Source organism: Homarus americanus, unplaced genomic scaffold (assembly GCF_018991925.1).
Source record: "Homarus americanus isolate GMGI-L3 unplaced genomic scaffold, GMGI_Hamer_2.0 scaffold7626, whole genome shotgun sequence".
Taxonomy (NCBI): domain Eukaryota; kingdom Metazoa; phylum Arthropoda; class Malacostraca; order Decapoda; family Nephropidae; genus Homarus; species Homarus americanus.
The window spans coordinates 13,221,217-13,244,271 of NW_024718273.1; the positions used below are offsets into that span (position 1 = coordinate 13,221,217).

Genomic DNA, 23,055 nt, shown 5'->3' on the forward strand with positions numbered 1-23,055 from the left:
GAGAAGTCCGTCAGATCTCACCCAGCTGACTTGCCCTGGATCACACCTCGGATCAAAAGACTTATGCAACAGAGAGACAGAGCCTTTCATCTCAATGACCACATCCGCTACAGGTCACTTCGCAACAGAGTCATCCGCGAAATACGCACTGCAAAGAAGTCCCACTACCCAACCAAATTACAACACCTGAAGCAGACCAACATCAGTCAATGGTATGGTAAGCTTAAAGAACTCTGTGGACTAAACAATATGACACACCCCCTCCCCTTCCTTAGCCACCTCACTAATGTTGACGCAGCTGAGCAAACAAATAACCATTTCGCTACTATATGCCAGACGCTCCCACGGCTTGACACAACCACTCTCCCTGCTTACCTACCAGCCCCCCTTCCCACTGACTTAGTAGAAGAATTTGACGTAGCAAAACGCCTGGACAAACTAAAATTAAAACGCTCTACCACCCCCATTGACTTACCAATGAAACTATTCAAGGAGTTCTCCCCGGAGCTTGCTAAACCCCTCTGCTCCATCATCAATGCTTCTCTCAGTCAAGCCAGATGCCCAGCTGACTGGAAGACCTCTTATGTATCACCAGTGCCCAAGTCAACCAGCCCACAATCCTTAAATCAGCTACGACCTATTGCAATCACCCCAATACCCAGCCTAATCTGTGAAAGTTTTGTGTTTGACTGGGCTTATGCTGATATTGCAGGAGTCGTAGACCCTCAGCAATTTGGCAACATGAAAACTTCCTCCACCACTCACTGTCTTGTCAGCTTTCTCGATTACATATACCGCCATCTCGAGAAACGAAAAACGTCTGTAGCTGTCGCCTTCATTGATTTCACTAAAGCGTTCGACCTAGTCGACCACAATATAATCATAAACAAAGCTATTGACCTCGGGCTTCGGAGAAGTCTCATACCATGGCTTACAGACTTCCTCAGTGACCGACGCCAAGCTGTACGCTTCCGAGGGGCTGTCTCCACCTTTCAGTCACTCACCTGTGGCGTCCCCCAAGGCACCAAGATGGGACCACTCTGCTTCCTTATGCTCATCAATGATGCCCTAAGAGAAACCCCTGCTCGCTGGAAATATGTCGACGACTCCACCATTGGGATCAGCGTCAACAATTCTGCTCCCAACTATACCGCCCTTCAGGATTTATTGACCAGTCTCCAAAACTGGGCCACCAACAACCATGTCACCATCAACCATACCAAGACCATGGTTATGCACATCAACCTCTCCTCCGACATTGTCCCACCTCCTTCCATTACCCTAGGTCCGAACACACTCCAGGTTGTAGATTCCACGAAGCTCCTCGGCGTCACCATAGACAACAAACTAAATTGGAAACCACACGTCAGTGAAGTTGTCAAATCCTCCAGTTTCCGTCTCCACCTCCTCCGCCGACTCAAGTCCCTCGGAGTTCCCGCACACGAGCTCCTCAGTGTATACACAACATTCATACTTCCCAAGCTCACCTATGCCTCCCCCACCTGGTCTTCCTCCCTAAATGCCACACAACGTAAACACCTAGAAAAAGTGCAAAAGAGGGCATGCAAGATTATTCTCTCCCCTTCCTACTCCACATATCAAGAAGCGCTCAACACACTGACCCTTTCGACTCTCACTGACCATCACCACGGCCTCATCTGCAAATTTGGTAAGAAGCTTCTACACCATCCCCGACACCGGCCCCTACTACCACCTGAGATCCCCTGTCCGAGAATTGCTGTTCGACACCACAACCGCATCCAGCCCATACGTGCACGAACTGATCGCTATAAGAACAGCCCAGTCCCAACCATTGTAAAAATTATCAATAACATGTAATAAATCAGTGTATTCACTCCCAGTAAACACTGCTCCCTACACTGTCACTATGTTGAAATGAACTGTAGTTTGAGCTGATCCCCATCTAAGTTACTATATGTCTTATTTGTGTCACTTATGTTACTTGTATATTATTTGTAATTCGAACCCATTCCCCCAAATATGTAACTGTATATTTTCAGCCTTCTGGCTGCCAAGCTCTTTCAATAAACCGTTATTATTATTATTTACACACACACACACACACACACACACACACACACACACACACACACACACACACACACACACACACACACACACACACCTACCTCTCTCTTTAAGAAAAAAAATCATGTATCGGAACATTAAACACTTTTATAGTGGCTTGTTAATGTAAAACTATTAAGTAGAGTGGTCCCTTGGTTAACGAGCACAATTCGTTCCAGAAGGTTGCTCATTAACCGTAAAATTTGTAAACCGATACCATTGTTTCAATGGGTTTTTGGGTAATTCGTTCGAGCTCACCGAAAATTACATACAAACTAAAAATAAATACAGTAAAGTACACTTACTTTGAGGTGTGCATGTAGATGGCTCCTGGTTGATGATGATGATGGGAATTAGAATGGGGGTGGAGGAGAAGGGAGAAGAGAAGGCATTGGGGTGGAAGAGAAGTCACCCCATGCTGCCATTTCACCCATAAAATTTTAGTTCACTTGGTGTAATTCAAGATTATTTTCTTTAAATCAACACTGCACTGCGCTATATATTATCAATACTATATAAAAAACTCGTTTCCTGTACTTCAATTATGTTCAATAATTGTTAAAATGACTAAAAAATTTAATATAAAAAACTTTTAAAATTATTGAATAGTACAACCTTCTTGATATTTACTAAAATGATACGGAATTTAAGCACTAAAACCGATTGCTGTATTGGCGGACTAATACTACAGCTGGTGAGCAGGCAAATGCAGGCGAAAACATGTTGGGAAAAATTCGTAAGGAATTCGTTAACCGAAATTTTTTCGTTAACCGAAGTGAGGAATCTTATGGAAGGTAATTCGTTAACCAAAATTTCGTTAACCGAGGCGCTCGTTAACCAAAGGATCACTGTACTGTATCTGAAGGATCAGCAAGCCAAGTTTGTCCGGTATGCCTCCATGTTTCAATCACAAAAAATTAAGATAATATCAGACTGATGTCAACAGCGTATAACTGTTTGCTTCCTTGACCTCAACACAGTTATGAATGTTCATCATGTAATGTGCAGAAATTTACACTTACCTCCTATATCTACCATAAGAATTAAAATAAATATTTCGAAGATATGAATAATACTAATAATGGTGAAGTTAATACCTGTAAATTAGTCAATGTTTTGTTACAATGTTAAGGGTTTTGTTAGTCACCTGAACTTCAAAGCCAACCAACTTTTACGATAATTTTTGTAAAAAATTTCCAAATGATGTACCTGTATAATGTATAACTACAAGACACTTACCAATATGAAGAGAAGCAATGGTCTGCCAAGTATCAATCTCTGGGGTGTACATGTCACACTGCTTAATGCCATACTGACCATTCCATCCACCTATGCAGAAGACCTTCCCATCCACGCTGCACACACCTATATTAATAAAATAGAAAAGAAAACCATTACAGAAACGAAACAATTGTAAATACTTTGCTCTGAAGAATGTTAATGAAGTCAAATGTACTAGATGGTGAGTATGTTTTAAGTTTCTGAGCAAGAACATGGAGGTAGAAATTATATACAGGTATATATACTATATATATATATATATATATATATATATATATATATATATATATATATATATATATATATATATATATATATATATATATATATATATATATATATATTATACATATATATATACACACACATATATATATATATATATATATATACATATCTCAAAGAGCACTGGGAATATACTTTTTAAAAAGTTATATAAAGACACAATAATTCAGCAAAATGACTCAGAATTGAGACTAAAGTATCATACTGTATTGTACATTATCAGTTATATGACAACAAGTTGCATTGTATACTGTATAATATACACTATGTTGTGTAAACAAAAACATAACTATCCAGTTAAAATATTGCAATACCTTTATCTAATAAAAAAAGCAAGATAGGCAAGTTGCCTCATGCTTCTGTGATCATCATTATTTTATTTGAAATCAAGTATGAATGAAAAAAGATACATCTAAAAGTTACAGTCCCAGGCTCTGCAATAAGCATTAAATGATGAGACTGAAGATAGTTTGATAATGAACACTGCTGCTCAGAAACTTATGTGTTGTAGCACTCAGTAGGACCCATTCAGAACAGGGTAATGATATTTTCTGCATATTACCTCATGCAAAAAATATAATAATCCAATTCATGTGCATAGTAAATATGTAACACAATTGTATGAAAAATTTACAATACACTTTCACATACTGAAAATACTCTTTGAATGAGGTACATGCAGACACAAACATGTGAATGGATCCTGTGCTGATTTTGAAATGTATAGCTATACTCAAATTCTTTGTCATCTCCATCCAAAACCATTTTAGCAATTAACAGTACATAAAATGTTCCAAAACATACTGTAAACATACAAAATTTAGTTTGACATGTGTTGTAACAAGAGGTCAATGTGATTTGTATTAAGTTAGTGGTTTTCCATTGAATGAGGATTACTGGACAATTAGGTACAGCTATACACGGATGAATAAAAATGTGTCTATAGAAAAAGGGGACTGACTCCTCTGGCTTGGCTTCCAGGCATCCAGTTGTGAGCGCATCACAGGATATGTCTCCCATCTGGAAAAACATTTCAAAATATCATGAAATATGTGAGCATTAGCAAAATTAGGTCATGACGTTCCTGTACAAGTGCTTGGTGAGCAAAACTGTAACAGATCCTTCTGGTTACTTACCGATGTAGCATAACAAAGAGCCAAAAGGTTACTCTCCAACTGTTGTGATGAGCACCGTCCCTCCAACAGCTGTATTCTAAACTTGCTTCGAAAGTTCAGGTCAAGAAATGGGCACATGAACATCTGGAAAAGTGGCTTGTGAATCTGCCTGTACTTTGGTCAAATGACAGATGATCATAGCCAGGAAAAAAATTGTTCTGTGCCCCTTTCCTTCCTGTATCTAGCAAGTTGAGACTCCATGATTGCGAGTGTCCTGTTGGAGAAAGAGAGGGAGATAACTGTTAATGGCTAACAGTCAATGTTACTCACGTGTTTGCCTAGATGAGAAAGCTTCAGGAGGCTATTGTGCTAATCTTACAATTTGGTAAAGATACAGCTACTTGCCTTCATGACACTACTCCCTTTGTATAATCTCCTTATCATTCCTGGAAGCTCTTTTCAGGTTCGCCTGCAAAACAGCAGAAGAATAAATGAGTAGAAGACAGCATTATATACTTAGTTGCCTCACCAGTGTTAGAGCGAGCCAGGGGTAGAGGAGCCACACTTGACCATTTCTTGGAGTTTTCCTCGAAAACCTCAACAGAACTGAGCTCCTTAGAGCCGTCACAGCCACCAACAGCATAGGCCTTTCCATTTAAAACAGTCAAATCAAAACGTCCGCGACCCTGACGCATAGGAGGTTGTGTAGTCCAGGTGTTCATGTCCAGGTTGTAATCTTCAACAGTGCGTAGACACTCACCGCGATCATAGCCTCCACAAACCAAAAGATGACCGTTGAAATTTCCTGTGCCAGTGGCACATTTTGGAGATGACATGTGAGGAATAACTGTGTAGTAGTCAACCTTCTCTACTGAAGCAGGGCGGGAGGAGATGGGAGTAGAAGTAGGTGATGAACTACCCATCTTTTGCTGTACTGACATTACAGCAACTGAACCCTTTAGAGTAACAACAGCAACCCATGAGCTCTCTGAAAGGAAATATCAGAAATTAATTATTTCTTTCACTAATAAAATTTTCCCATGTTCAAATATTCAGTGAAAAATAATTAAATTATTCTCTTTTACATCCAAGAGCTTTTCTTTTGTAACAGAAATACGAGTTGATCAAAATTCCTATTCCACAACCTAATGTTCTATTGCTAAGCAGCTTGAGGAAACCACAAACTAGGCCTGCATGTCAGAGACCCAGGAATCCTAAGGTTTGGGCAGGGAATTAACCTAACAATTAGTCAATTTCTCCCTGTTACAATTAGAAACAACATTCACCATTAAGTGCAGGTCTTTTGAGCTGTGATGTCCATTATTGTGTATGAACTGTATACCTTAGCTGACACACCACCATCGTGGATTCCAGGTGCAATTTCCCATTTAATTTTCAACTGCTTCCCACCTAGTTTCGGTGCTTTTCTCCAGTCTTCATCTCCATTTAGACACAACAAATGCAACCGACTTGATCTTTTAGCACTTAAAGGATTAGTTGGTTGAGACAGAAAGCAAGGCAAATTTATTGGCCTTAGTTAAAATTGTTTCACAGGGAAAATTCAATTTACTGAAATTATATTCTTGGTTTCAACCAATGTGTCAGTGAAGCAGTAATGATTATGACCCAGGTTGTGTTGAGGGGAATCTGATTTAGCAGATTCCTTAGGTGGTTTTATTGCCTGGTGTAAGCCGATATAGGTTGGCAGGACATACTGTCTCAAGACTCGTTTAAGGGCTCTATGCATTACCTTTCTGAGGAAGCAACTCTCCTGCACATAATACAGTATTGACTTTGGGGATATTTAGTGTTCACTTCCAATTTTGTATTTAAGGTCGTGGAGGAACTCATTAAGGGGTATGTTCACTGTTCTGGAGAGGTTTGGTCAATGAATGCCATAGGTGGGTTATGAGGAAAGTGCCAGTCTACCATCAATCCGAGTCACAACCCTCAACTCACTGTGTTAAGCCACAGAGGGATGAAACAGGATCGGCAGGTCCAAGGCCTTGTCCTCAGGTAGGCTCCCCCGAGCAAACAAAGGTTCATCCATGTCATTTAAAGTGCTCTCACTGCATCGTTATGAATTTTTATAATTCTTTGTCTCGCAATTCAATCATATATGGCTTGTTAACAGCATTTTTATTACTGAGCTGTTATATTATCTTTGACATATACTGTACTGTTCTGTATTAATACAATACAATACAGTAACACATACAGTACAGTACCATCAACTTCCTTCTATCACAAACACTGTCAAAATTATTCAATACTTTTTAGTTCTTAATCACTCTCTCCAAAAGCACTGCATCACCAGGGTAGATAAATTGTCAGTGGCCACATCTCACCCTTAGTGACCCTTGCCTCCATTTCCCTCACTACTCTAAACATGAAATATATTGAACAACCACAGGAACATCTAACATCTGTTCTCCATTATCTTACCAGTTAAGTATGAAGCATATTCAGTAAAGTATGGTAATTTTAAATTGTATAAGGATTCTTTAAAAAATACATTTCACTTGAAGAACTGTTATAACAGCAGCAAACTAACCAGAGACTTGGGAGTAGGCAATTAGTTTCCAATCCGAATCGGGCTCAGAGTCATCCTTGTCAGAGATGCTACGAGAGTACAGCATCAGGCGGGGTTTAACAGGTTGTGGTGTTGTTGACTTCCTTCGCAACTGTAAGAGAAGGACAACCATATATAATTCTCTGATTGTAACAACAATCAGTTATGAAAAAATTCAAGTACATCAACACTTTCCTTGACGAGAGCAAAGTTTAAGGCTATAGACTTCCACACTATACATGAATCACCCAATTCAGGCTGAATTATAAAATGAGATATCAAAATCAAGTCATCTTTAAATATTTTTTAAAGGTTATGGAGAAAATACAGAGTACAGTAGTTCCTTGCTACCCGTCGCGGTTAGGTTCCTGAAAAATCCCATGGTTGACAAATCCGAAATTGGCAAGACTAAAGGCTTATGGAATATATGGGGTTAGGTTCCATGGCTGCAAATTACACTCATCAAAGCCTTACTAAGTTGCTTGTTCTTTCATTAAACAATACCTGAATTGTATTTAAATTAAAATTGAGTGAAAAGATTGCCAAATGACAATGCAGTATTTTTTACTTTTATTGATTAGTATTATTTTTATTCATTCCTCACATTTATGGAAAAATGTATCAGACTGTAGAGGGATAAAGACGCCACACTAATTCAGGGATACTCGAAATTCAATGCCGTAGTTGGTGAAATGGTATACAGTACAGTGTAAAACCCATGGATATTCGGAATCTGTAGATGGGAAATCCGCAGTTGGCGAGGGTCTACTGTAATGAACAAGACTAACAGAAAAATGTTAAAGAAATAAGAGTGTGTGAAAGTTTTTTTTGACATGACATGGTCTTATGGATAAAATGGATAAAAACAAAAATGAGTGAAACAGAATAATTAAGTGAATAAGGTAAGATCCATGGGTGATACCCTAGTTGTCTGAACAACAATACAGTATACTGTACTGTTTGCATGTACAGTACTGAATAAATGTTTGGTAAAAGTTAAAAAGTCAGTTTCATTTATTGACGCATTTTAGTGGCTTAAGCACTGCTGTGTTTGTTTTAATCCCACCTGGATAACATAAAAAAGCAATGCACAGTAAATTTTAAAATATAATTGATATAAAATGCCACATACTTAGTTTCCAAAAGACATTTTAAAAATTGCACCCATCAAAATTTTGGTTATCAATGCCAATACCAAAGCAAACTGTAATGAAGTAATTGTATATCGGTACAAAAAAAGTTAAGTAATAGTGGCAACATAAAGTTCTGTAACATATAATTCGGGTAACATAATTACTTAGTACAGGTACAGTACGGTGTGTATGCTGCATCATTACAGTACATCATATCATTACAATAGCTTTGACAAAGTATAATTCATAACTTACAAATACTGCATTAAAGAAAGCATGACTTACCTTTATATTGGTTTGAGAGAGTTTTCTGGACATTTTCTTATAATCTTGAACCATGTCAGAGTCATTGAGGTCTCCTGACTGAATATCAGAGCAGTCGTGCAATGAATTATCAATGTTCAGGTACAGCATATGTTTCTGTGAGGAGTAAATGTAACGAGCCTTAAATATTTTCTTATAATACTTATGTCTGCCTGTAAGGATATAACATTACAGTCAAATTATTAAGACTTGCTAAATTGTAATGCAAACTCGGTCTATCAGTACATAAGGTATGATTTTTTTTATCCTATAACATTCATATGGGTACTGTGTCCAAATTTAAATACTTTTTAGTTCATCCAAATCCCATTTTAATTCATTCTTGAAATATTAAAACTCTAAGTCAAACTGTTTCACCTTGATTAAAATGCCTTCCACCCATATGAAAATTAGCTTGGTAAACAATATGTTTTAGGGCTTTTAGTTAATCAACTACTAAACCTGGAAACTTTAACATACAAATCCTGTACTGTACATGTAGTGACCTTTAGTTGAGATCCAAAGTTAGATGATGATATATTATTACCCAGTATTTTGCATTTAATTCACTAAAATAATAAACATATACCCCCGGTAAACAATTTCTTACCTTCTCCTTCATTAAATCCAAATGAAGCTCCTCCTCAACCATTTGCTTCTTGATCCACTCCAAAACAAGGATGCAAAGGGCACGCCCTGTGATGGCAGCTTCATCAAGTGTCCTATGTATAACAGAGACCTGGATCCTTGGGATACCCAATGCATCCCTTGTCACTTGTACCAAATCACTCTGAAAGACAAAGAACCTCCAATGTTAATAAAGCCAAATGAAGTATAAAAATCATATTGTATAGATAAAAATTGACCATAAACTTAAAAGAACAGCAGAAAATTGTGGAGTGAGCCTGGTAACTTAAAATATACCTCATTATCATCATCACTTTTTTTTAAATAATATGTACACAGTATCAGTTTTTTTCAAAAACCAAAAAATACTCTTTATTATACTGTCAACTCCTCTTCAATAACACACCAACAGAATTTAATATACTCTACTTGTAGAATTTCTACTAAAGAATCCTTTACAGAATCTAAAACTATCATTACAGAATAAAATCAAGTCCTAAGATTCAACTCACCACTTGCTGGATATACTCATCAACACGGGTGACAAGTTCCTCATTAGAAGCAATTCCACTGATAGCTCGCACTGCCAGGCAGGTGTCAGGAGCCAGATGGGCTACAAGATGCTCACCACAGGCTCGAGAGACAGTCTCCATCTGTCAATCAATAATTTGTTACTATGGAACTATATACTGGTATGTCCTTTTATTACTCCTGCAAGCCATATTACAGTTCAATTGCTCTTAATGCTGTATAACAAGTGTTCTGTTATTGTATCATTTACACATACTGCTACTTCCTTGATGTCCATTCCCTTCATTCCACCTGATCTCTCCATCTCCTTTGTCTTCCCCTGTAACTTTTACCTTTCCTTGACATTAGTCTGGTCTCAGTTTGATGTTTCTTTCACATCTGCATTCTCTAATTTCTACATTTGTTATCCTCTGTATCATATTCATCCCTAGTATTGCTCTCAACAAGTTTGTTATTTCTGTCACATCTAGTTTGATTCTTCCTCTTGTATTTAGAGACCACATTTCACACCAGAAAACAGTACTGTAGTTATGTTGGCTCAATGACTCCCTGCACATCTCTTTGCTTCCTTTGATACAGTTCTCAATATACACTTCTTTATGCATCCCTTACTTTTTTTTGCTCCACTGTGATTTATTTCATCTCTCAATGCTCCAGTCACTCATGTAACCACTCCTAAATCCCTAAAACATCTCACTTGCTCCTTACTATCTCCAATGAACCAAACATTCATTTCTCCATCTCCCCTTTCAACTTAGTTTCATTAATTAAGTTTCGTTCACATTCTATTAATTTTCCTCAAGTTCACAATCTTCCAATCTCGCTTAATAACATTTTTTAACTCTTCCTAATCATTCATCAGAGCACTGACATTTGCAAGAGTAAGTCTCCTTTTTCCATTTCCAACTTATATCACAATTGTCATTACCAAACTTGCACCCCTCACTATTACTCTTGCTTGTTACAACCATCATACTACTGTACCCCATCCATGAAAATGTTTCCATATGCGCACCATTACTGTACAGTATTCACCAAATTTGCATACCTCCCTATTTACTCTTTCTTCCACCTCACTTACTACCCTATCCAAGAAAATGTTGATTAACCATGGAATTATTACTGGGAAAACTTTTTATTTTCCCGGCATCTGCTACATATAACTGTACTATATTGTACTCCAAACTTGGTCACATATAACTTCTAGACACTTGTAATCTAATGTATCGTTTTTGCATGACCTATCTTTAATCCCTAATGAGTGTAAGTGGGAAAGTACACAAATCATACGGCTACTTGGTATGTGAAAATCCAATTTAAGTTGGTGCAATTGGGGTCAAAAGTTCGCTCCCTCCCAAAATGAAGCAGCATCAACTCCAAATGAGATAAAACAGCACAGCCACATCAGACGACAATCAGGGTAAGTTGGGAGACTCTTTCCAGCGACTCGGCTTCACCAAGGGGAATGAACTTTCATCCACAACTGTACATTGCTATACAATGCTCTTGCCCTGTCTTAAATTTTGAATCAAATGCAATGCCATGGTATCTGCCAAAATACTATAAAAGGATTTTGCCTCACTATTTCATTACAATACAGGGGGGAAAAAAAAAAGAGTCCCATATTGTTACCCAGAGCTTCCTTGCATCTTTCACCTATAAGGTACAATGTACTGTGATGTGTACGGCAATAATTAAGGTAACTGAAAATAAAATACAGTAATTTTGGCCTCTCTTAGTTGTGATGAGAGTTGATATACAGTACATCCCTATGATAGTGTATTATAGAACTGGAATGAAAAATGAAGGTCCTCACACAATGTGATAGAAAAAAATACTGTATACAGTATTTATGGTGAAGACTAAAATACTGTATACTGTACTCAGTCTAACTTGTGTAGAAATTTGCTAACAATGTACAGGCAACCCCCGATTTATGATCTCCCTATTTACGATAATTTTCCTTGAACACTGTGTGATGTATTAAGACCACCTCCCAACTTACGATATAAAAAAAAAACGTATCTGCCCATAATTGTGTAGCTCAAAGATTATCGGTTAGTATTAGTGTTGTGACTTATCTTTTTTTTACCTTACCAAGAGAAGACAACACTAACGTCCCCCTTGCACTCTGTTTTGGCGACTGTGAAGTGATTTTTTGCTATGGTTTTTGTAACTGTTAAATGCTTTACCTCTACTGTTGTGAGTATGATGTGAGCATTGTCGGCCACTATCATTGTTTTTACGTTATCATCAATGTAATTTTTCTCCGTAAAGTAAGCGGACATCATTAATGTTCAGATTGCACAGTACCTGTATTCAGTTTTTGAGATTATGACAAGTGCTTTTGCTCTGTTTTTGTGACATGTTTTTATGACTGTGAAGTGTGCAGTGTAACTTTGAAGGTGTTTAGCAAGCATGTTGCTGAGGCAATTACGTCTGGAAAGGCCAAGGCACCCTGGAGAACCGTGTCTCTGGAGGTGAAGCTTGACATTGTGAAGTTGTGTGGGAGTCAGGGTGACGTCTCCACCTTCAAGAGTCCCTTAGACTCGAAGGGGACATGTGTTTTAGTTATTTTATTTGTGTAGGATTTTTTTTTTTTTTATGATACATGTGGGTGTTGGACTGGCTGGGAACGTATCCCATTGAACCCCATGTTATTATGCTCCTGATTTACGATATTTCAATTTGTGATGGGTTTTTCAGGAACGTAACCCGATTGTAAATCAGGGGATACCTGTATTTTAATTCTTACACTTGCAAATATTTGTACATAACAATGAGTCATGGAAATTTATTTTTTTAATACACTGTATTGTTTTTCAAAGGGTTCAGTTTTCTAAAACCAGGATAATTTATTTCCAGGTTCTGAGGTCTTACTGTAAAGTAATTCTAAATTACCAAGTAATTGTTTGTTTACTAAAATTTGCCTTTGTTTAATTTTCTCCACAGGGTGTTATCCATTGCACCCCACAGTATCTAGCACACCATAATTAATTTTCAGCACCCCCTGGTATAATTTGGTTCCCGAGGCTCTGATTTACTCACAAGATTTGTGTCCATATTAGTAATTTTGTTGTAATATGAAAAGCTTTTTAATATACAACATGTTATAAAATCCTCTAAGCCTTTTTAGTAATCAGGAGAAGGGAGCTAGGCATCTACCTAGTATTGTACACACCTTAAGCCTTTTGGCAGCAATGAAGACATTCTTGACAAGGGGGTCTGGCACCTCCATGCATCCAGTGTAGGCATAATTTACAAGCCTCTCCACAGAGTCTCTCTCAAATCCACTACTTAACTTGTACATCAGCTGAGGAAAGAAAAAAATACAGTAAATGAAAGTAAAAAATAAGTCATTAGGTAAATAAAATACTGTAAATCTAAAGTTTAACCCCATTTGTATAGGCGAGCATTCGCAAGTCGGATGTTCGTTAAGTTGGGGACCCCCTGTAATTAGTTCATCACAAAATAAGTTATAATAAATGAATGGTCAAATGTATTTTAAAATAAAAATCATCCACATAGTTCACAGACAAATACATTAATATGCAATATCTCTATATATATAAACTAAATTTTTTAAATAAAAGATAAAAAAATCACAAAATAAAATATAATTGGTACCTTTCTTAGTACTGTAGTACATTATTCTGTTACTGAATATCACTTAATCAAGATTTCTTAATATTTGAGCACTATATTATACTGAAAATTGCTCTGAGTATTTGATTAAAAGCAAAAGCTTTCTCTTAGCTAACCTTTCCTTCATGTGCAGTCTTGCGTTCATCATCTGAAGTAAACAACTCGAAGAAGTATGGGGAGGCACAGGACAGAACAGAGCGGTGGGCGTGTATCTCAGAGCTCCCCACCTGTAAAGGAAGACGACGACATTTTCAGTCTCGAGACATCCAATAGACAATATCAGTTAGCTGATTGCTGCTCAGCCAGAGGTTAACAGCCTCAAGCCAAGGAAGCTAAGTATCAGTGGAGTTAACTGTCAGGATTAATTAGTGATTCACAAAAGAGTTCAATGTCTCATAATTTTTATCTGTTGGAAACTTGGAAATGTGTATTGTACTAACTTTGTTATGCACTGTAAGAGCTTTGTTGATGAAACTCAGTAATAACATTATTGTATAACAACAAACATAGTGATGACTGTAAACTCATGGGAAAATCTACCAGCAAATGTCATGGTAGCACCAAGTGTAATTTGCATTTTTTTTTCAAGGCTTGATCAACATTAGCACATGCTCAAATTTTCTTAAAAGCCTGGGCATGAAACAGAGAGATGACCAATTGGATAGTAAGATGGCAAGCGACAAAAAGGTTTGTAACTCATGGGGTGTTCAACTGCAGCCTCACATAATACAATATTAGTACAGTACAGTACTACATTTGCAAAGTGCATCTCATTTAAAATAATTATGTACAGTATGTACAATTTCCGTAATGTGTTCTGAAAGAGCCATGTTTGTTTTCTTGATGAATAGGATAGAATCTTGCATCTTACCACTCTTGAGTACAGTACAATACTGTACAGTACAGCACAACAGGATAGACAATAGAGCATCTAGCCTAACAAGTTGATGCTGGTGTTTGGGTAAATATTTAGTAGTTGGTACCACCTAACTGACTTTTGAAAATGGGTTTTTAGTGTAAATCATGGTGCTAAATACAAATATGACCTTCATTACTGTCGGAAATGAGCAGTTGTTGAGATATTGATAAAAAAGTGGAAGGTCAAACAATGTAAAAAGCTCAAAAAACTAAAAACCTAACCTAACCTAAACCCTAGTGTGTAAGAAAATTACCCTAGTAAGAGATACAGGGGTGAATGAGGAAGTGGTGTCTTCATCAGTGTCCATCTCTTACCACAGTACCATGCATGGTGATCTACATGGTACTGACACTTTGAATTACATTTTGGACACCTTACAGATGAAACAAGAACACTGTGAGCCCTAAAAATGTCAACTGCTGCTGCTTCATTGTCCAAAATGCGCTGAATAATGCGCCAGCAGTGGCGTCTCTAGCCTTCGGAAAGTGAGGGGGCCACTTTGGGGCCAAGGTAAATGTTGGAGGGGGGGGGGCAAAACCAAACCTGTGTACAACTTGCAAGATGCAGTTTTTGGCATTATTACTGAATGATTAAGAGTGACTGATTGTAATATTACTCCTATAGATAAAAAATTACTCACATGTTCTCTCTAAACATACCTCACTTAGCAAATAGAAAAACCCACAGTGGCACTGTGGCAGACGAAATATTTCTTCTGGGTAGTTTTGGGGACAAATTCGACAATTATTGTCAGTCTGTCACCCTCCTCAGTGGAAATACAGAGTGGGAATATTCATCACCGACAAGGCAGTTTGTTTATATACACCGTGATGTGACCCCACCCCGCATATCTGCACCCTCCCAATTCCTGCCCTCCGGGCCTCACCTCACCTCGCCTCACCCATGCCTGCATCTGGCGTGCGGCGCATCCACTGCCCGAGTCACTTGACTCACTTCCTGGTTTTGGGAATGTTTTTTGAATTAAAATTTTGAGAATAAAAAGTGGGGGGCCAACCCAGAGGCCAGCCCAAAATCTGGGGGGGCCATGGCCCCCCTGGACCCCCCCCGTAGAATCGCCCCTGCGCGCCAGCCAGCCAATGTACATCCTTCTCACACAGAGTCATCTTCCAACTGCCCGAGAGAGGAGACTTGTGCTGATTAGGGCACGAGTATTACATCACAACGGCACTCACGCTGATTGGTGCACACGACTATGACTATGGTTAAATATTATAAAATAGGAGTTAAAATAACTCGAAAACTATAAACTTCCAACGGAAGCATTTTAGAATAAATAATTATATATTTTTTCTCTACCTCCCTATATGTGACTCGATATTCAGTTAGGTGGTGGCAACTACTAAATATTAACCTGTGAATGATCCCTACCTAGTGGGATGCGACATATTTAGTGGTAACAGTTTATTACACCCAAGGATTAATCAACACATATTGGTCTCCAGTTATATCTTATTAAATGTACTTTGGCTACTTTGGTCAGCCCAATGGATGCCTTTCCTGATTTAATTAACTGAAACAGTATTCCGGCCCACAAACACCTGTCTCCTGCAGTCCCTCCTTTGCAAGCGTATATTTGCTACCAGGAGCGTGGCTATTCAACGATTTTGTTGTTTTGGTTAGAACTTATCAAATATTAAATCATCAATAATACAGGCATGAATTACCCTCACAGAATTCAGTTCACCAACGTGAAAATACAAACAAACTGTCAATATTGTTCTTTTTTACCTTGATATTGGCACCTATTTTTTTATGTAAACTACAGATGAACAATACTGATTCTACTGGGTTGCAAACCTCGGTCTTACTAAAGAAAAAAAATCAGAGGTTTATTGTCAGTTTGCCGAAGGAGCAACGGCCACGCACTACCTGCCGTTTTCCTTTTTAAAGTGGTCTTTTCACAGTTTCGATATCATATCCATTTACTACAAGTACATTCAAGTACAAATTGTTCGAAGAAACAAAATCCCAGAACGGGCTATTTTCTGGACGCCTTGATTGTAAAGTTCAGTACAGTAATATATTAATTTTTTATCTATTAAAACATTGCCGTGTATGTCTGTTGTGCATATTTCTTTATCACTTGGAATCATACACTTCACAATCTGAAGTTTTATTCGTATATACAGCTGCGAAAAATTAAAAACAAATTATAGTGAAGCGATACTGAAATGTAAAATTTATTTTAAAGGGGATGTCAGTGTGTTATGGAATGACACGCCAACATATGTCTTGGTTATACTTGTCAGTGTTGAACATGAGAGAAAACAGAAAGAGAAAGTGAGAAGTTGCAGTCAGCTGGCGAGAAAGACTAGGAGAGAGAAGTTAGTGTGACATGGCCGGGGACTGGCTACCACTAGTTGCTAGGTGAGTACCAAACACTGTTTGGCATATATCAACACACATGACTTTTTCTAATGCCATTTATGAGCCCGTAATTACTCATCCACGTTTTTCAGTCATTGTCACTGTATGAATATTTATTTTCGTGTTTTCACCATAGACTGTTTCATTGTACTGTACATTAGATTCCCTAGCCATTCTGTTCACATTTCGGATACCTGCACACGATTGTTATTGCTCTCGAGGAAAATGATATGTAGATTTACTTTCCCTTTTTTCTCAATAGGGGTAAAAGCAGGTGGGATTTAATATTTAAAGTTAAATCGATTCATGTTTAGTCTGCCCAAAAGTTAGTAGATCCGTCGACATTATTCTGTGGCTTACTTAGACAGTATTCATGTTTCGTCTGGCCTGTAATTAGCCACGTCGACATTCATATTTCATCTGGATATAGTTAGACCTGTCGATGGTTATAGTACCTACCTATTCGTTGCTTACCACACTTTCCCACTTCAGCATACTTGTTATAGGACTCGGCGTAGTACTGCTTAATTCAACTTGAAACTCTCCTGCAAGATATGATTTTGGTGAGCGTTTATTTAAAGGTACAAAGTTATACTCATCAACTAGTTATGATACTGAAATTGGTATTTGCATCCAATATTGCTGTCTGTAAGTTTGGCTTCTCAGACGTACTCGAGAAAATGTACCAATCTATCGTATCATCTGTTGCAAAGAAAATCATCTGTACAGTTTATTGATCATCAGTTAGTAGCTGAACCACTTCTCCCCTAATCAAAATTTTTTTCCCTCTCAGGTAAGCCGCCAGTAGATATATTTACCTTTCTCATCTTGCAGGGTACATTAAATTTTAGTCACCAGGGATTTCAGAAGTTTATTATTACAAATAGACTGTAAAAACTTCCGTCTCTTTTTGCTCACTTTTTCAAACGTTGGTGATGGATGTATAGTAATACTGTTGCAAGTGTTGGTTCACCCCATGACTGCACCAACGCTGACCTTGTCAATCTCAGTCAGTCATTTGGAGTAGATAGTGATACCTACCAATGGGTAACAACCACAGGGGACATACATGTTGCTGCTGCTTCAGACCAAACCCTTCTTTTCTCGTGTGGGGTCTCCGTTGTGAACACAAAATGTGATACATTATTTCAGTTAAAAGTGAACGTGTGTATCGGGCCTATACTCCTCTCTACCCCTTTCTCTGCTCATTACTCACTTGGAGGACAACATCACAGAAGTGCCGACTCTTTCGGAGTTGGTTGAGCTGACCGAGGCGCTGGTGCAGCACCTCAGGCAGGTCTTCCATTACCAAGTTACAGTTCATTTTGCCTTCAGTCACCATCTTGCCTGCAGAGAAACAACAAACACTGATTAAATTTACACTACTTGGACGACAGGTCATGTAGGTGTCAATATTGGGGAAATAATAATAATAATACAGTAGTGGAATTGGTGCCGAGGAAAAGAAAATCGGCCACTGGCTGTTTGTACATTATATATATATACTGTATATATATACAGTATATATATATATATATATATATATATATATATATATATATATATATATATATATATATATATATATATATATATATATATATATATATATATATATATATACAGTGGGGTATGCTATAACGAACGGATCCTACTACGAATATTCCTATAACAAACGGTTTTACCTATAAAATTGAGAATGCTATAACGAACGAAACTCCTACAACGAACATTATTAAAAAAAATTGTTTTTTCTTTTTTACTAATTTATTGTTTCTGTACTACAAGTATTAACGATATTCTTTATTTCAGGGGTTTAGATGCATATTTATGCACTTTTTTAAAATTTTTACAATTTTATATTATATTTTTCAGTGTTAAGTGGTTGTATTTGGGGGGCCTGGAACGGATTAATCCTATAACGAACGAATGCTATAACGAACAAGGTTCTAGAACCAATTAGATTCGCTATAGCATACCCCACTGTATATGCTGATAACCACAAGGAAAGAAGAAAACACATAGTTCCCAAGCGCTTTCGTGTAATTCACATCTTCAGGGGCGAGTACAAACAGACTGTACTAGTGTACTCACCCCTGAAGATGTGAATTACACGAAAGTGCTTGGGAACTTCGTGTTTTCTTCTTTCCTTGCGGTTATCAGCATATACCTGGATCATGCGCAACTACAGTGATTTGCTTGTATATATATATATATATATATATATATATATATATATATATATATATATATATATATATATATATATATATATATATATATATATATATATATATATATATATATATATATATATATATGGAAAAATAACAAGGAAGTATCACTGACCAAAAATAAGCATATGGTGGATTTATTGGACTATTCTTGGACAAACCTATTTTATGTTTACCACTGTTTGTATATCTGCACTGTACTATGTGTATTGTTTGTATGCTGAACTGTTTGTGTATTGTTTGCATACCTGCACTATGGACATTGTACACCTGCGCTGTCTATGAGAATGTGTATGGCAATTTTACCGAGTAAATTTGTATCTTTATGGTCAGTCTTGCGTAAACCACGAGACCCGGGAAAACACTTTAGGGTGATTAGCAGTAAAATAACCTAAAAAGTGGACTGATTTGAAAATTACCCATTGAAACATTATAGTTCCCAAGTTAACTAACGTCAATCAGAAGTGTACAAAAGTTTCGCTCCTCCAGAGTTACGGAAGCACAAGACGGAACAAGATAACAGTTGGAGAATTTTCAGTTCAAGAGTTATGCACATCACTTTGTTTTCATAAAATATTTACTTCACAAACATTGGGAGAAATTTTTGCAGAAATTATAGCATTTACATTCATTCAACATTAAAGACTTGCCCGGAAGCTGTACTGGTAAATTTGTGTGCGAGACAGCACTAATGCGATAGAATAATAACCCCGAAGGTGAGTCAGTTTAGATTCTAAATTTTAGAATGAGACGAAGTGATTATATCTTTATTCTGGGTAAAGTAAGCCTCCCACTGATTATATCCATAAGGTAACTAAGAGGTATATAAAATTCTATAGAATACGGTATATTTCCATGTCTTCATAGGCGTCTCATTAACCAAGTGTTGAGCATATGCCAGACACTGCCACTACCTCCTTGGAGGCGTTGCATGAGCGTCTGGGCTAGCACGTAATATTTCTCATTTTCTAAGCAGTTATTCTTGTCACATCTGACTACAGAGATCTGGGCGATCATATATTTATATATATATATATATATATATATATATATATATATATATATATATATATATATATATATATATATATAACATATATTTCATTTCTAAGCAGTTATTCTTGTCACATCTGACTACACAGAGATCTGAGCGATCATATATATATATATATATATATATATATATATAAGTAGTTTGCAAGAGCCTTTATTGCAATGAATAAATTCCGTTCAATGATTTGCGCAGCAGACTCAGTTTAGTGACATGAGAAAAACCCAGCAGAGTGGGTAAGTACAGTACGCTTCACTCCTGCGTACTGGTGCTACCCCGAGCCGGTTACCAGACAAGCTAAACAACAGTTAAACGCCAGCAGGAGCCAGTTTTTTTAGTGCTTGGCGCGTGGTTAAGCATTTATTCATGCAAAATATTCAGATGTTTTCCTTATGCTTAATGAGATGTTATCCAAGGGTCTGTTTTCTTTTTCTACGTTGTTTTTGTATTGCTACTTAATTTAACACCTAAGTATGTTTTTTTTTTAATATGTTAGTCCCTCTTTGGGGTTGCGAACCTTCATCTGCTAATTAACAACTTAAATCGATATTCTATATTAACCGCATCACTTTCTTGTTAATTTAGACGGGTAACGAATTAGGTACACTAAGATAAGTAGGTGCTAATTTAGTACGCGGTCTACCGAGCTGGAGTTGAGTCTACCGGGATATTTACACTGTAGTATCCATTAAACTAACTTAACCACCTAGGTTAAATTAAGATATATTAGATTAAGTTATAGGTTAAACGCTACAGTGTAAATATCCTGGTAGACCGCATCCAGCTAGGTAGACCACATACTACAGTATAGTAGCACAGATTGGTATAATCATCTTTAATGTTCTTCATTTGTGACTAGTACTTGAGAATTCTTTTCGTGTTTTTTTTGTTACACAGTACTAACATAGTCGATACCAAAAGATCACTGCATATTTTTTTTTCTCGGGAAGTATAACATAAGGTTGTAAACTGTAACACAGCGAATTTGACTTTACAATGCTTTTAGTCATTTGATAATAATCAACAGAGATTTACAAGAAAGATGAGATCTGAGTAGCCTCCATGTGTGGTAAAACTATTCCTCGCTCGTCACTAATTGCATTTGCGACGATAAGTGTACACATGAGTTTTGCTTTGCCTATTTAAATGAAGTCATTTTGTTTCTGGTTTAATTGATTTTTAAAAATGTTTCAATTTTGTCTATCCCCCAGCAAAGATTTAACAAGCAATTTACTATTTTTAACTAAATTAACTATCTTTAGCATTGATTCTGCCCTTGAACAGATAATATTTTGCAGTTCTTACAAGAATCACTGGAAGAATTATATAAAAATTAAACCCTTTGCCGTAGCCCGACAAATAACACCCAAACCATGGGATGGATCATGGCTCCTGCTCCATTGACTAAGTGATAGTCCACGTCCACTATCGGGGTCTCGGCCCACTATACAGTTGTCGAATGGCTATATTTCTACATAGATACTAAATATCATTATTCTCATTTATTTTCCTCGTGATTTTGAGTTCTTGATTTCCAGTAGTATCGCAAGAACACTTTGTTGTTGTTGTTCATGAAGTCTTGTCATATTGAAACCTCGCCATGTTTTGTTTTACGGGGAATAGCCCACCCAGGCACAGGTCACTGACCCACATCAGGGCCTGGAGGGCGAAATATAATAATACTAATAATATTACTAATAATTAATAAAATAAATAAAAAGTATAATAATAATAATAATAATAATAATAATAATAATAATAATAATGAAAAAATTAAAAAAATCAATCAATATTGAGAAATGACAGTTTGTATGTTGTGTTGTCAATAGTAAGATAAACAATTGAGACCCTGCAATTGTGTGTAAATGAGGCAGAAAGACAGATCAGCAACCTGGGACTTGGTCACAATTTTTTGTGATGCCATATGGCAGCAGGGTCTACCATTAGACAACACATTATGCTTCCAATATCTTCCCAGGTTGTAGTACCTCCCTGTTTGGTAGCTGCCTACTACCTACTATATGTTACCTTTGCCTTTTTAAACATGTTCTCAAGCGATGACATAAATTTTTTGTATTTATATTTGTTTTCAAGAGTTGTCTAATGAAATTTAATGTTTTAATTTTCACAAAATGCCCTTTTTTAGATTTAAATCTTAAAAATTACAACTATTTTTTTCATATAACACAGTATAGACTTAGGCCGTTTATTGTAAGGCGTTTTAGATGAACGGACTAGCTAACGCTTAGTTATTCTGTCTGTGCAGACGCTTATGCTGAGTTGTGCGCATGACACCTCCAGAGGGAAAAGCAAACTCCTTAGCCTTGTGCAGCGCCCGAATGGCTAACAACCAATCAGCGGTTTCTCCCACTGAAAATACACGGATCACGGCCGCTTATGGAGAATATTTTGTATTAATATTAAAGAATTGGAGGCATGTAAAGCAATAAAAAAAACTGTGATATGAGAATATAAAAAAATTTATATACGGTAGTCTGAGCTGGATTAGATTAGGTTTGTTTAGGTTAGTTTGAGTTGGGTTAGGTTGATTGGGTTTGGTTGGATTAGTTTAGGTTAGATAAGGTTTGGTTAGGTTAGATAAGGTTTGGTTAGGTTAGATAAGGTTTGGTTAGGTTAGATAAGGTTTGGTTAGGTTAGATAAGATTTGGTTAGGTTAGGTTTGGTTGGATTAGATTAGGTATGATTAGGTTTGGTTAGGTAAAGTTAGGTTAGATAAATTTTCAAGCCGTTTAAAAGGCGTTGTAACGGTTGTTGGGAAAATCACATGACGCAAAATTTCGCTTTCTGGTTGCAGTATTTTGAAAACGCCCACAACATATTGTGGTTATTTTTTTTTTATTCAGTGAGCGAATTCGCTCTTTG

The 23,055-nt window shown here is 37.0% G+C and overlaps 1 protein-coding gene across 1 annotated transcript in view; it reads right to left on the reverse strand.

Annotated features, from left to right (window-relative positions):
* Nucleotides 1-23,055, reverse strand: part of LOC121859417 (influenza virus NS1A-binding protein homolog) — a 61,565-nt gene that overhangs the window by 13,073 nt on the left and 25,437 nt on the right. The window contains exons 2-10 of the mRNA XM_042356210.1: nucleotides 18,104-18,234; nucleotides 13,697-13,807; nucleotides 13,117-13,248; nucleotides 9,917-10,057; nucleotides 9,388-9,567; nucleotides 8,760-8,894; nucleotides 7,324-7,453; nucleotides 5,299-5,757; nucleotides 3,328-3,453 (exon numbers count right to left, since the gene is read on the reverse strand). Of these exons, the coding sequence (XP_042212144.1) occupies nucleotides 3,328-3,453; nucleotides 5,299-5,757; nucleotides 7,324-7,453; nucleotides 8,760-8,894; nucleotides 9,388-9,567; nucleotides 9,917-10,057; nucleotides 13,117-13,248; nucleotides 13,697-13,807; nucleotides 18,104-18,229 (1,540 nt within the window). The 5' untranslated portion in view covers nucleotides 18,230-18,234. The remainder of the gene's footprint in view (nucleotides 1-3,327; nucleotides 3,454-5,298; nucleotides 5,758-7,323; nucleotides 7,454-8,759; nucleotides 8,895-9,387; nucleotides 9,568-9,916; nucleotides 10,058-13,116; nucleotides 13,249-13,696; nucleotides 13,808-18,103; nucleotides 18,235-23,055) is intronic.